Below are 12,641 nucleotides of genomic sequence, written 5' to 3'. Positions count from 1 at the left end.
GCACTGGCACCACTGTTTTGTCTTGAGGGCACTTTCAACTGAATTTGACTCGCAGCTGAAAGAGGCCTGCTTGCTACCCCCCAATGGGACACTTCTGTTTGTTACTCTAGTCTTCCCTGAGGACAGGGAATAGGCCTGCAGTGTCTTAAGTGTATCACCTGGCACACAGTAGGCCTCTGCTAACCTTGCTCTGGCGAACATCTGAAAGGAACATTACTCCCTTTTTTAACAGGTGGGGAAATGGGTTCTCCTAGGGCCTGGGGATAGGAGTAATGTTCACGGCTGGTTGTGGCGGGTCATGCCTGTAATCCCAGCGACTCAGGCTGAGCCAGGAGGATTGAAAGTTTGAGGCCAGCCTCAGCAGTTTAGCAATACCCTCAGCAACTTAATGAGACCTTTTCTCAAAAATAAAAGGGCTGGGGATGTGGCTCAGTGGTAGTGCTCGACTAGCACAGATGAGGTATTGGGTTTGATCCTCAGAACACATAAAAATACAGGTATTGTGTTCATCTACAACTAAGAAAATTTAAAAAGGGTGGAGTGGTTAAGCACCCCTGGGTTCAATCCTGGGGCAGGGAGTGATGTTCACTGCAGAAATCCTAACCTGTGTCTAGTTCTTCTCCCTAGGCAGGACCTGGGATGTGGAGGAGGGGATTGCCAGACACTGTCGGGTCTGCGCGCTCAGAAGGGAAGACCATGAATCGGTCTTGTCCATAAATGTCAGGGGGCTTCTTGGCAGGCCTGGCAGCACACAGTGGAGGGCACACCTCTTGTCCTTGTCAGCTCCCCTTGTGCCCTCCTATGCCCATCCATGACACCTGGGTATTCTGAGTTGTAACAGCAATCCAGGATAGAGGCTGTTGTCAGTTACACTCTAGTGTCAATCAGCTGCTAGCTGTAGGTCCTGAGGATTAGAATTTGGGCACATGCCAGGAGCGGTGGCACACGCCTGTAATCCCAACAGCTAAGAAGGCCGAGGCAGGAAGATGCTAGTTCAAAGCCAGCCTCAGCAAGTTAGCAAGGCCCTCAGCAACTCAGAGATACTCTGTCTATAAAGAAAACACAAAAAAGAGGCGGGGGCTGGGGATGTGGCTTAGTGGTTAATTGCCCCTGAGTTCAGTCCCCAGTAAAAAAAACAAAAATCCTGTCACTTTGAGGCCATTCTCTGTTTCCCCAAGAAGGAGCCGTACCACGTGCTCTAGCGGGAAGCTTTATTTCAGGAGAGGGTAAAATTAGTTGGAGTTGGGTCCTTTCGTTTCTCGGATAACCTGAAGGGGGACCCTTCTGGGAGCCCCAGGGAAGGAGGGACAGGACTCTGGGTATTAGAAGGCAGGGAGGGGGCCGTGCCTAGGGAAGGGACGCCTCTTTTCTTGAAGGCCGGGCGCCCGCTAGGGGCCGCTGCCGCTTCCACTGCCACTCCCGCTGCCCCCAGCGTCCAGGATCCCGGTGCCACGGCGGCGGCGGGAGCGCTGGGAGATAGTTTCTCGGGCCCAACGTCCGGGTCTAGGACGCGGCAATAATGAGATGGAGATGTTGAGGCAATGACGGGAGCCAGGAGCTGCCACCGGCAGGATGTGACCCAGAACCGAGCGACAAAGATCCACTCCGTCAGCAAAAGTCTAGGAAGAAAGTGGCGTGGGCGCTTGAGTGAGCGGAGTCCAGATCTGCTGGGGGCGGTGTGGTCAGAGGCGAGACTTTGGGGAAGGACGATCTGGATGTTTCCTTGAGGTGGGGTTCGTGGGGACCTTGGAGTGGGTAAGTGGGTCTCTGGCTCCTCCAGGGCGGACTGCTGGCCAGCCCAGAGTCTGGGCTCTTGGGAGGCCATGGGCACATCCCAGTATGGAGGGGAGGCTGAAAAGGGGGAAGGGTGGGAGCAGGGTCCTTGCAAAGGCCAGTCCGGACTCCAGGATCTGGGCACATTAAGGTAGGACCGCAGAGTCCCTCGGGCCCTCTGCCTCTCGCTCACCTGCCCGTAAGTGCGGCAGCGACCCTCGCAGCTTCTCTTTTCTGAAGGCCACAGCCAAGTCCGACCACAAGTAATATCAGCTTCGCAGGTGGCGAACCTGGAGGCGATGTGTGCAGAGAAGGTGGGTCAAGGCTTCGCAGCCGCAGCTAGTAATGTTGCGCGCTCCAAGCCTCGGCCTATCCAGGCACCGCGCTCAGATCCAGACCCTGCCTCTTTGGACCTCGCCTCACCCCCCCCCCGCCTTCCTTCCTTTATTATTTATTTTTCTAATGAACCGCCTTTATTTATTTAGCTATACTGGGGACTGAACCCAGGAACCTGCCATTGCTAAGTAGGCGCTCTGCCCGAGCTGCATCCCCAACCGCCTGGTCCCATAGTTTATCATCTTTCTGTGCACATACCCAGAGCCATGTTTCAACTGCCTTCATCTCTGAAGACCTCAGACCCTCTGCTCCAGCCAGCCCCTCTAGTTCCCATCCTTTTCAATCAGGAAGTACTGCCCCTAAAAAACTCCAGGTCCATCAGAGGCCATGACCCATAGCCATCTTAAAAACCAGAGAAGCCACAGGATTAGCCTCTTTCTGCCTGACTCTAAGCACTAGGCCTCATCCTTCAGACTTTGGTCCAGTTAGGGGCGGATCATGCCTCTCCAAATCCAAGACACACCAACCTGGTCCTATATCCCGCCCAAACAATAAGCCACGCCCCCAATGCCCCGCCTCTCCTACCAGTTCTGGCAGAGCTCCTCGCAGAGCGGCGGCGCCTGGCGTACCCCCAACAGCAGCAGGTGGAAGCGATTGCGGAGCGCGCGTTGGAGGTGTCCCAGGAAGGATTCGCATCTGGACATGGGGAGAGACAGGAAGGGGATGGGGCAGGATGCGCGCGGCGGAAGAGGGGTGGGATCTGGCCCCGGCAGGGGCATCTAGGCAGAGTTCACGAGGAAACGCTAGGGGCGCGGCACTCACCCGGAGCTCGGCGTCCTGCAGCGCGGTGGGAAGATCCCAGGGCCTGATGTCTCTGGGGTGTCCATCTCTGAAGGACAACAAGGTTCTGGCAGTGGGAACGCCTGTGAGTCAGGGTCTTGGATCATCATGTAAGGTTGGGGACCTGAGGCCTGAAGATCCCCTAAACAAAGAAGACCATGATTGCATCACTTCTCCTAAACATAAAATTTAAGTAGGCGGAGACCGTGGTGGACGCCTGTAATCCCAGCGGCTCAGGAGGCTGAGGCAGGAGGATCGCGAGTTCCAAGCCAGCCTCAGCAATGGCGAAGCGCTATGCAACTCAGTGAAATCCTGTCTCTGTGTAAAAGAAAAAATAGGGCTGGGAATGTGGGTCAGTGGTTGAGTGCCCCTGAGTTCAATCCCTGGGAAAGAAGAAAGGAAAGGAAAGGAAAGGAAAGGAAAGGAAAGGAAAGGAAAGGAAAGGAAAGGAAAGGAAAGGAAAGGAAAGGAAAGGAAAGGAAAGGAAAGGAAAGGAAAGGAAAGGAAAGGAAAGGAAAGGAAAGGAAAGGAAAGGAAAGGAAAGGAAAGGAAAGGAAAGGAAAGGAAAGGAAAGGAAAGGAAAGGAAAGGAAAGGAAAGGAAAGGAAAGGAAAGGAAAGGAAAGGAAAGGAAAGGAAAGGAAAGGAAAGGAAGAAAAAGAAAGAAAGAAAGAAAGAAAGAAAGAAAGAAAGAAAGAAGAAAGAAAGAGAAAGAAAGAAGAGAGAGAGGGAGGGAGGGAGGGAGGGAGGGAGAAAGGAAGGAAGAAAAGAAGGAAAGAAAGAAGGGAGGGAGGGAAGGAAGAAACTTAAACATAAAAATAAATAAATAAAATAAAGGTATTGTGTTCAACTACAATTTAAAAATAAATACTAAAAATAAAATTTTAAAAAAGATAACTTCTCTTGGGATGTAAATGAAGCTTCAAGTAGAAATGATCATATATCACGTACAATAATCAGTTTATTATTTGTCATATGCCTGAAGTGATACAAATGCTCACATGCTTAACCTTCACATCACTTCTATAAGGTAGTTCTGTAGATCTGACACCCTCTCCCATTTTAGTGGTCCATGTGAAGCCCAGAGAGGTTAACTGAAGTGACCAGGGTCACACAGCCATGAACTGGCAGATTTGGGATTTGAACCCAGGCGGTCTAACACCTAGAGTCTGTTCTCTTAACCACCATTCTTCATCACTAACACCAGCTAGTGCCCTCAAAGTCACCCTAGGCTCTTCTCTTAAGAAAATTCTGGCATTGCCCTGGCGGAGAGGGGGCTCCTGGGTGTTGGGGATTAGTCATGGTCTGATGTGCTCACCTGCCAGTTGCACTTGGTTTGTGCCCAGATTCGATGCAAGCCCAAGGTGTGCCTGGGACCTAGCTTGGAATTGGTGGCTCCCTCCGCAAGCCCCCAATATGATCCATGCCAGGGCCAGTTGCATGGTGCAGGCCAGGTCACTGGGCTGGATGTGGGTCCTGCAGGCCATGTCCACCTGAGAGAAGAATCAGTTGAGGTGAAGGGGTGAGTTTGGCCATCACCTTCTAGGACCTCAGAGTGGCACCCTCAGATGCACACCCAGGAAGCAGTGCCAGGCAGCATGGGGGATGGGCAGCTATTCAGGAGGCTGGGTAAAGATGGAGGAAGGACCTTCAAATAATGAGAGGGGCTGGTGGGGGTCAGGTCCTGTCTCTGACCCAGAAGTCCCTTCCATCAGACCCATACCCTTTGCATCCCTCCAGGGCCAGGTGCCACCTCCCCACCAGCTTAAAATGCATCCAGCATATCTGCCATCGCGTTGACCCTCAGCCACCCCCACTTTCCTCGGAGGCAAGAGGACACCCCAGCCCTTCCAGCTCTCTCCAGCCCAGTCATTCTTCCTTCTCTTCTGTTCAGCCTCCTCCTGCCCTTCCGCTGACCCCTCTCACGGTCACCTTCCCTCGGCTCACAATCAGCTTAGGTGCTGCTGCCCAGGGCCGGTCCTTTGGCACCAAGCTTATCTGTGGCAAGGCTGGGGTTCTGCCGCTAGAGTCCCCAAACTCCAACGCAGGGAAAGCTTAGGGCAAGTGGACACAAGTCTAGTCCCTTCCTGTCTCCCTGCCACCCTGCCCCTCACCTGTTAGCAGCAAGACTGGGATCTAGGGGTTGCTGAGACACCTCAGGATCAAGTCCAGGAAACAGTGACTGCTGAAAGGGGCGTGGCTTGCACAGGGGCAGGACCTCCCACAGTCCCGCCCCCACTCTCCCTGAAAGCCCTGAACGGGACGAATATACGCATGTACCCGTGCTCTGCCCTTATTTGAGTTTGTGACATAAGCTCTGTATCTATATGTTTGGGACAGTGTCTGTGTGTGAGAGAGATGAGAGTGCGTTTGTGCGGACTGTGTATGTTCAGTGCACCTGTAAGCCTCAATTGTGTGTATGTGCGTGGGTGTGTATTTGTGTGTCTCCTGGTTGAGTGTGTGTGTGTGTGTTCAGAATCTGGGTAAGGAGGTTTGTGTGTATCCCAAGTCAAGCATGTGCCGTTGAGGATAAGCGTCCTAGCAAATGTGGGAGAAAGAATGTAGAGGGGTGTAGAGGGAGGTGTCCTTGGGAAAGTGTTGTGGGTAAATTAGTGGAGAAAGGTTGCCGACCATGAACTTTGGCCATACATGAACAAGGCAATGTTGTCATACTGAACAGAGTGTGTGTCTGTATCTGAAAATGTGTGTGTGTGCTTGTGTGTGCTTGTGTATGCTCCTGCAGTTTCTGTAAATGTGCATTCCTTGGGAACATTCTCTTAATTCACCCATTTATTCATTTATTTATTTTGCTGGTGCTGGAGATGAACCCAGGGTGACCTACCCCTGAGCTACATCCCCAACACTTAAAAAATTTTTTTCAGTGCTGAGAATTCAATTCATGCCCTCACACATGCTGGGCAAGTGCTCTATTGCTGAGCTACATTCCCAGCCCTTAAATCTCAATAAAATCTTGAGACAGGGTCTTGCTAAGTTGCTGAGGCTGACCTCAAATGTGATTCTTATGTCTCAGCCTCCTGAGTAGCTGGGATGCAGGTTCGCACCATTGCACCCAACGACAAACCTTTATTGAGCACTTACTGTGTGCTACGTCCTGGGGATGCAGCAGTGAACACAAAATGAAAATCTCAGCCTTCCTAGAGTTAACATCTTAATGGGAGAGTCAGACAGGGAATATATCCCTGTAACGTGCATGCACACTTGTGTGTGTATGTATGTGTGTGTTATGTTAGGAGAATAATGTGTCTGTCTGTTGGATGAGAGTTTGTGCACTGGGTATCCCTTAGTTTTGGAATTCTGTGAGTGTACTTGAATGTGTTGCTTGCATTTGATGAGTGTGTGTATATCTGTTTCCCAAGAATGTTTGTATGTTTGCAGAGTGTGAGTTTATGTGTGTATATTTGTGTGCATCTGTGTCTGCTGAGTGCATGTTTGCAAATGTGTACATATGTTTTTTAAATGTTTATTTTTTTAGTTTTAGGTGGACACAATATCTTTATTTTATTTTTATGTGGTGCTGAGGATTGAACCCAGTGCCTCACACATGCCAGGCGAATGTGCTACCACTTGAGCCACATCCCAAGCCCATATATGTTTTTTTATATGATCTGTGTTAACTGAGTATGTGTTTCTGTGTATGCAGAATGTGTAGGTCTGTGTTTGTGGTGTATGTGTGCAGAGTGCATGGAAATACGCACTTGTGTGTGTGTGTGTGTGTGTGTGAGTGCTGAGAATATTTATAGGTGTGTTATGTGTTTGCAGAGTATATTCACATGTGTCTGTATTAGCTGAGTGTGTTTGTAGTATGTGCATGTGTGTCTATGTGTGTTGTGTGTGGGTCTGTTTTGTTGGGTGTGTGTTTGTATGTTTGTGCTCCTGTGTGTTTGCAGGGTGCATGTGTGTATTTCTGTGAGCAATGACCATAGTTATACATCTGTCTCCCTCTCACCTCAGAGTAAGGCAGGGTTTTTTCGTCTATATTCCCAGATTCAAAAATACTGTCTGACACACAGTAGGTTTTCAACACTCAAGTGTTGAGTAGAGTGTCAGTAGACACCACGAGTCTCATTTGATGATGTCCTGGAGGCCTCATCAACCAAGACCTGCAGGACCTAGCCTTCCCTGGCTAGTTCCAAGGTGGACGGAGCTATTTGTGGGCCAGATCTATCCACTCTTTGGACTGTGCCTCCTGCTAGACCCTCCACACCCCTTCCTCTTCCCTGACCTCAGTTCCCCACTCTGAGCTCGGATTTCAGCACCGCGGACAGGAATGCGCATGAGACCAGCACCACGGAGAGCTCCTGCGGACGCGGACGTGACCAGAGTCCAGGCCACAAAGACAGATGCAAGCAATGAACTCGAACTCGGAGAGATGGCTGCACAAACATGCCGACTAACCGAGAGGTAGAGACAGATAATGCAGGTCAAAGCTCGGAGATGGGGAGACAAGCTCTGGGGAAACACCCAGACCCAGACTTCGCTGTCATCCCCGCTGTCCGGCAGGGGTCGCTCTCGGCCGACGGCCGTGCCCTCCAGGACCTTGGGACCAGTTACAGGTTGACACTCGGGGAGCCATTCTCCAGTCTGTGCCCACTGCCAAAACTTGGAGTGGGGAGGATTTAGACACTCTCCTCTCCAGCCCCAGTAAGCATGGCCTGTTTGGCCTCAGCTGTGTGGACACCAGGGGACGGGAGTGAAAATCTCCTCAACAGCCCCCCTCCCCAAGAACTAGATAATCGCTCTTATAAATATAGCCCGACCTGGCCTGACTCCTTAATCCTGACCGTGAGGGAAGGGACGCTAGAGACACCGCAGGGTCCCTGAGGAAGGTCTGCCTGGGAGAGGAGGGGAAAGGGGTATAGATGCCCCTTTTTTTTTGTGGGGACATCTCCCGCAAGGATGAGTCTCCTTAGTGAAAATGTCACTCTGTAAGAATGTATTTCTTGGATGTGAATGTCTTGGATGTGAGTATCTCACGGATAGGGACAATTTCCCATAGAGAATATGGCTTTCAGGGGGCTCTCATTGGGGATATCCTCCCCAGAGTTCTCACATGATGTCACCCATGGGATCCTCTTCGGGAAGGGATGCGCTTTGAGATGAAGCATCACCTTTCAGACAACAGCTCTCTTAGGACTGATTTTCAGGGTGAGGGACTGTTCTTGATTGGAGAGGGCATCCCCGCAGACACTAACTCCCCGTGGGAATGTCTCCCCGAGGGAATCTCGGGGGGCGGGGGATGTCCGCAGAGGAAATACATCTCAGAGAGAATGCCTCCCTTGGGGTGTTCCCTGCAGGAGAATGTCTCTCTCTTGGGGTGTCTCTATGGGGGTCTCTCGGTAGCAAGGCTCCCTTGGGGACATCTGGAGGCTCCACCTCCCCCTCCGCCCCTTCCTCCTCCCAACGCGGGCAGCGGTGGCCGAGGCCAGGCTCGGGCGCCCAGACGCAGTGACGGCGCGGGCCCGCCCCACTTCGCTCCGCCCCCGCCACCCCCCCTCAGCCACCGCCGCCGCCGTGGTCCCCGCGGCTTCTCCCTCCCTCCTCCCTCCTCCCGCCGCCGCCGCCGCCTCCCTCCTCCCTCCCCGGGGCCGAAGCCGCCGCCGCCGCCATGGACGATTCGGGCCTGATCCGCCGCCGGAGGCTGCAGGTACGCGGCAGCCCGGGCCCGGGTCGAGGGGAAGGGGTCAGCGCCCTGGGGCGGGGTCAGGTAGGAGAACTTGCGCCTGGGTTGACCGGGCACCCCCTCCCACCGCCTCTGGAAGCCACCAGCAGGGAACGCGGTGGCCGCGCGTCCCGCTGCGCTGGGGACCCGCCCCTCAGGCGCCGCCCGGAGATCCAGGGAGCTGATGGAAGGGGAGAAGCCTAGCGCTCCCCCTCGAGGCCGGCCGGAGGGGCACCTGGACCGCGGGCGGGGGAGGGGCATGGGGTCGAAGTCATCGTCCTGGAGTCTAGCCAGTCTGGGGGTGTGGGGGCTTCTAGCAAAGTTATTGCCCCAGGGCTCGCGCCCCTCGGGGCCACCGGCGCTGCAGCAGCCGTAAACATGTTTATGCAGTGGCCTCGCCCCTCACCACCTCAGGAGCCCTTTCGGAGGCGTGGGACCCACACCCTCAATGGACCTATGTGGCCACCAGGATTCTTCCTACTGCCCTAATTGGACCGGCACCTAGGCAGCATCACCACTCTTCATTCCACCAACCTCCACTACAACACCCCTCCCCACGACCGAGATCCTCAAGTCCAGCCCAGCTTGTAGGTGGGCGGGAGCGATTTTTAGCTCCTTGCAGCCTTAGAGGATGCTGGTCTCCAGGCTGCGCAGGCGCAGGAGGCGTGGGTCCACTGCACGGAGTGGGACACTGAGGGTTGTGGAGTGAAGGGATGGCGGGGGCAAATCCAGATGTCAGGAGCTCCCACTTCAAACGTAGGTAGGGATTCTGAAGCTGAGAAGGATCCTCTGCTCTTGTCTTGGGCTTGTGCTTCTGAGGGGTTAATAGGGAGGTTTGATGTGAGTGTGGTTCCTTAACATTGCTCCAAGGCAAAACCTTGGGGTCTGGCCCTTCTGAGCCTTCTTGGAGATCAGCCTCACGATTGCTACTCTTGAATTTAGATAAAGCCAAGTATGGTCCAGACTCAAGTTCCATCTTCAATCTGGACCTTAGGGAAACAAGGGGAAGATTCAAGTCTTCACCTGGGAGTTGTCCATCATTCCCAAGGTCCAAGGAGACCAAAGGGAGCTGATCAGTCAATGTGGCAGGAAAAGTGAAAATTAGAAGGCAGAAAGAACTTCCCGGGTGTCTGGGTGATAGTGAAGCCAGACAGGTTGGAAAGTTGATTTGCTTTCAAAGTGAGCTCATATGGCCAGATCTGGAGCCTAGGCCTCTCAAAAATCCTCCTCACGGGTTCCATCCTCCTTCCAGGACTAGGTTAGGAAAATAGGTTCTGAGAAGAGGGAGGGAGCTGCGGCAAAGTTAGATCAAGTGCTGCAGCTGCGAAGCTGGGTTGGCGCCGTCGGGTCCCTCGGAAAAGGGAGGAAAGGGGCGGGGCCTGCATGTGGTATGTCCCCGCCCTCGGAGCCGGCTCTGACTTCCATTGGCTCAGCTCCACGCGGGACTTCTGTTTCCCGCGCAAGACCCCTCCCCCAGCCCTGCATCCTTCCATTCACCCACCCACCCATCCCACACTTGCACTTGGTCTGACGACCCTCGCTGGAAGGCTGCCCCCTCCTTATTCCATCTGGTAGAGTTAACTATTTCGGTGCCTGGATACACTCATACTCACGGGTGCACCTTCTAAGGATGTCCCACCACCCCTGAGCGCCCAAAGGTCTGCTGAGTGTGTTGGGATCAGACTTACAAACAGCTTCGCGAGTTCGTATGCCTCCCTCGTCCATAGCGCCATCCATTCATTAATCTCAGGGAGAAGCAGCATCCGCTCTGCAAAGCGACTTTGCAACTCTGTCTTCATTGACGACAAAGATCTGAATTCCGCAGCTCCAGTTTGCCCTTTCTTTGGCTCTAGAATGTTTGCGGGCGCTAGCAGATGAGGCTGGGTTTGAGGACTTTTTCGGGTGGTAAAGATCTCCCAGGGGCTTACCTTCCAAGATCAAGTTAACCAGGTCTGTCCCTGAGCTCCGTGGCCAGAAAATCCAGGTCTTGATTTTGCCTGGGCCATTGCAGGACCAGCAGCTTTAGTCCCCCAGGTCTAGGCAGCGAGTCATTCAAGCCGATTGTGAAAAGGCAGAGGGAAAACCGGGTCTGGATTTCTAATCATTCATGGCTGGGGATAGCAAGGCTGCCCTTTGACCCCATGCATATATCTGTCCTTAGTTCATGGGAGTGGGAAGACTCTCTGACTAATTCTCTGTCATGCAGCATGTCTATCCATAACTCCTGTTCTTTTGATTGAATTTTTATTGAGTACATAATATGTGCTAGTCACTATGCTAAGCACAGGCACCTGTGTCATCTGACAGAAGAAACTCTTGGGGACAATGTAGACCACATGCCAAGGTCACAAAAGGCAAAACGGATTTTTGGACTCAGGTTTTCTTTTTTACAGAAATCCTCAAAAGGGTCTAGAACATACATCCCCCTCCCCCTGAAGTCCCCTCAAACATTTGTTTTGAGAATTTTAATATTTATTTTTCAGTTACGGCGGACACAACATCTTTGTTTGTATGTGGTGCTGAGGATCGAATCCTGGCCGCACACATGCCAGGCAAGAGCTACTGCTTGAGCCACATCCCCAGCCCACTCAAACACTTTTTCAACACCTCCTCCCCAGCCCTGAGCTGGGTATAGAATCCAGGACCTCCTTCACAAGCATGTTCTCTACAACAGCTACATTTTCAGCTCAAAAGACCCTTTGAAACTCTCACCCAAATCTTTCCACCTGCAGCCCTACCCAACCCAAATCACTCCATATCAGCCTTTGGATACAGAACTGGCTGGAAACCGAAGTTCCTTATCCCCGTGGCTGTCCTTAAAAAGTGCAGGGACTCTGTAACTTCTGATCTCTGCAGTGATTTCCTAAGTGCTAGAAAAATAGAAAAAAGAACTTCTTCGAATGTGGATACATAAAGTTAATAGCCAGCAATGACTACCATTGTCATCAAAAAGGATCCCTTGGCCACCACCAGATTCTCATTTCAAGTCTGTTTTGAGCCACCCTAACTATCTACCACCCCCACTTCCATGACTCTCACTGCAGAGGCGTCATTCATTCATTCAGCATCTCAGGCTTGAGCATGCTAAGCTCATTCCTGCCTTCAGGCCTTTGCCCTTGCAGTTCCCACCACCTACTATTCTCTCTCTGCTGATCCCCCTATGGCTGGCTCTTATATTTCAGATCAACTTTAAAAAGTTATCTCTCCGGAGATACCCCCTCTGGCCATGTGCTCCCTTCAAGTCGTGTCCATTATATTACATTAGATTACTCTGTCTAGTTCTATTCATAACACATTGTCTAAAGTTATTTATTTTGCTTTAACATTAATCTTATTTGGTGTCTGCTTGTCCCTCTAAATGCTACCCTTAAAGGACAGATTTTTTTTTTCCCATTCACCGCTGTCTCTCACACCTAGCTAGTGTGTAAGCGTTTGCAACGTATTTTTTGAAAAAAGACTTCTGCTTCACTTGCACAAACATGCACTGAGATGCCAACCCAGCAGCCCTATATAGGGCCCTTCTGTACTTGACCCTGTGTTGGTCCTTGGGGATCAAGAGAAAAGTCACCCTGGGACACTCTCCTCATTGCATGGCCAAGGATGAAGGTGAAGATGCTGATGAGACGGTTCCACGTTACTTCTGTTCCTTGGGCTTGCTCAGTGGCCTTGTGAGTAGTGGCTACAGGTCCACGCTGACCTCCATCTTTTTGCCCCTTTCCTTTCCAGAAGGATTTGCCCCTGCCCCGGAAAAGCAGCAGGTGAGCCTTGGAAAGAGACGCACTGTTCTGGCTGCCCTTTCTTCGGCCCGGGTGGGGGCGCCAGGCGCGCGCGCAGGCGGGGCGGGGCGCGCGGACACACAGCAGCGCCCCCTCCCGACCGGCTGCAGCCGCAGGGCCCTCCCCTCCCCCGCCCTCCCCTGGCCGCTGCGGCTCCAGCCTCCGCCCCACGCGCTCGCTCCCCGCGCCGCCGCCGCCGCTGCTGCCGCACCTGCCACCATGTCGCCGCCGCCGGGTC

The 12,641-nt window shown here is 52.7% G+C and overlaps 1 protein-coding gene across 2 annotated transcripts; it reads right to left on the bottom strand.

The window, feature by feature from the left end:
- Positions 1 to 1,388: 1,388 nt before the first annotated feature.
- Positions 1,389 to 9,409, bottom strand: Rtbdn (retbindin). Of its 2 annotated transcripts, XM_026399712.2 has the most exons (6): positions 9,373 to 9,409; positions 4,266 to 4,448; positions 2,932 to 3,016; positions 2,695 to 2,805; positions 1,967 to 2,063; positions 1,389 to 1,619 (listed from the first exon to the last, which is right to left on the bottom strand). In XM_026399712.2, exons 2-6 carry the CDS (start codon positions 4,432 to 4,434, stop codon positions 1,389 to 1,391), a joined length of 693 nt encoding a protein of 230 aa, XP_026255497.2. In that variant the 5' UTR covers positions 4,435 to 4,448; positions 9,373 to 9,409. The 2 variants fall into 2 exon arrangements, with proteins under 2 accessions (XP_026255497.2, XP_026255496.2); XM_026399711.2 differs by lacking the exon at positions 9,373 to 9,409 and having other exon boundaries at positions 2,932 to 2,998; positions 4,266 to 4,434.
- Between the last annotated feature and the right edge of the window lie 3,232 nt (positions 9,410 to 12,641).

Source organism: Urocitellus parryii, chromosome 3 (genome assembly GCF_045843805.1).
Source record: "Urocitellus parryii isolate mUroPar1 chromosome 3, mUroPar1.hap1, whole genome shotgun sequence".
NCBI lineage: Eukaryota > Metazoa > Chordata > Mammalia > Rodentia > Sciuridae > Urocitellus > Urocitellus parryii.
Note: the sequence above shows the minus strand (reverse complement) of the source record. Positions and strands in the feature narration are given on the sequence as shown.

What these genes read in the sequence shown, in the direction of transcription:
- Rtbdn (XM_026399712.2), bottom strand. Translation starts at nt 4,434, where the DNA reads ATGGCCTGCAGGACCCACATCCAGCCCAGTGACCTGGCCTGCACCATG. An exon ending in AAACCAAGTGCAACTGGCAG is followed by an intron (nt 3,017 to 4,265) that starts GTGAGCACATCA and finishes TCCCACTGCCAG; the next exon opens with AACCTTGTTGTCCTTCAGAG. An exon ending in GAGGAGCTCTGCCAGAACTG is followed by an intron (nt 2,064 to 2,694) that starts GTAGGAGAGGCG and finishes CATCGCCTCCAG; the next exon opens with GTTCGCCACCTGCGAAGCTG.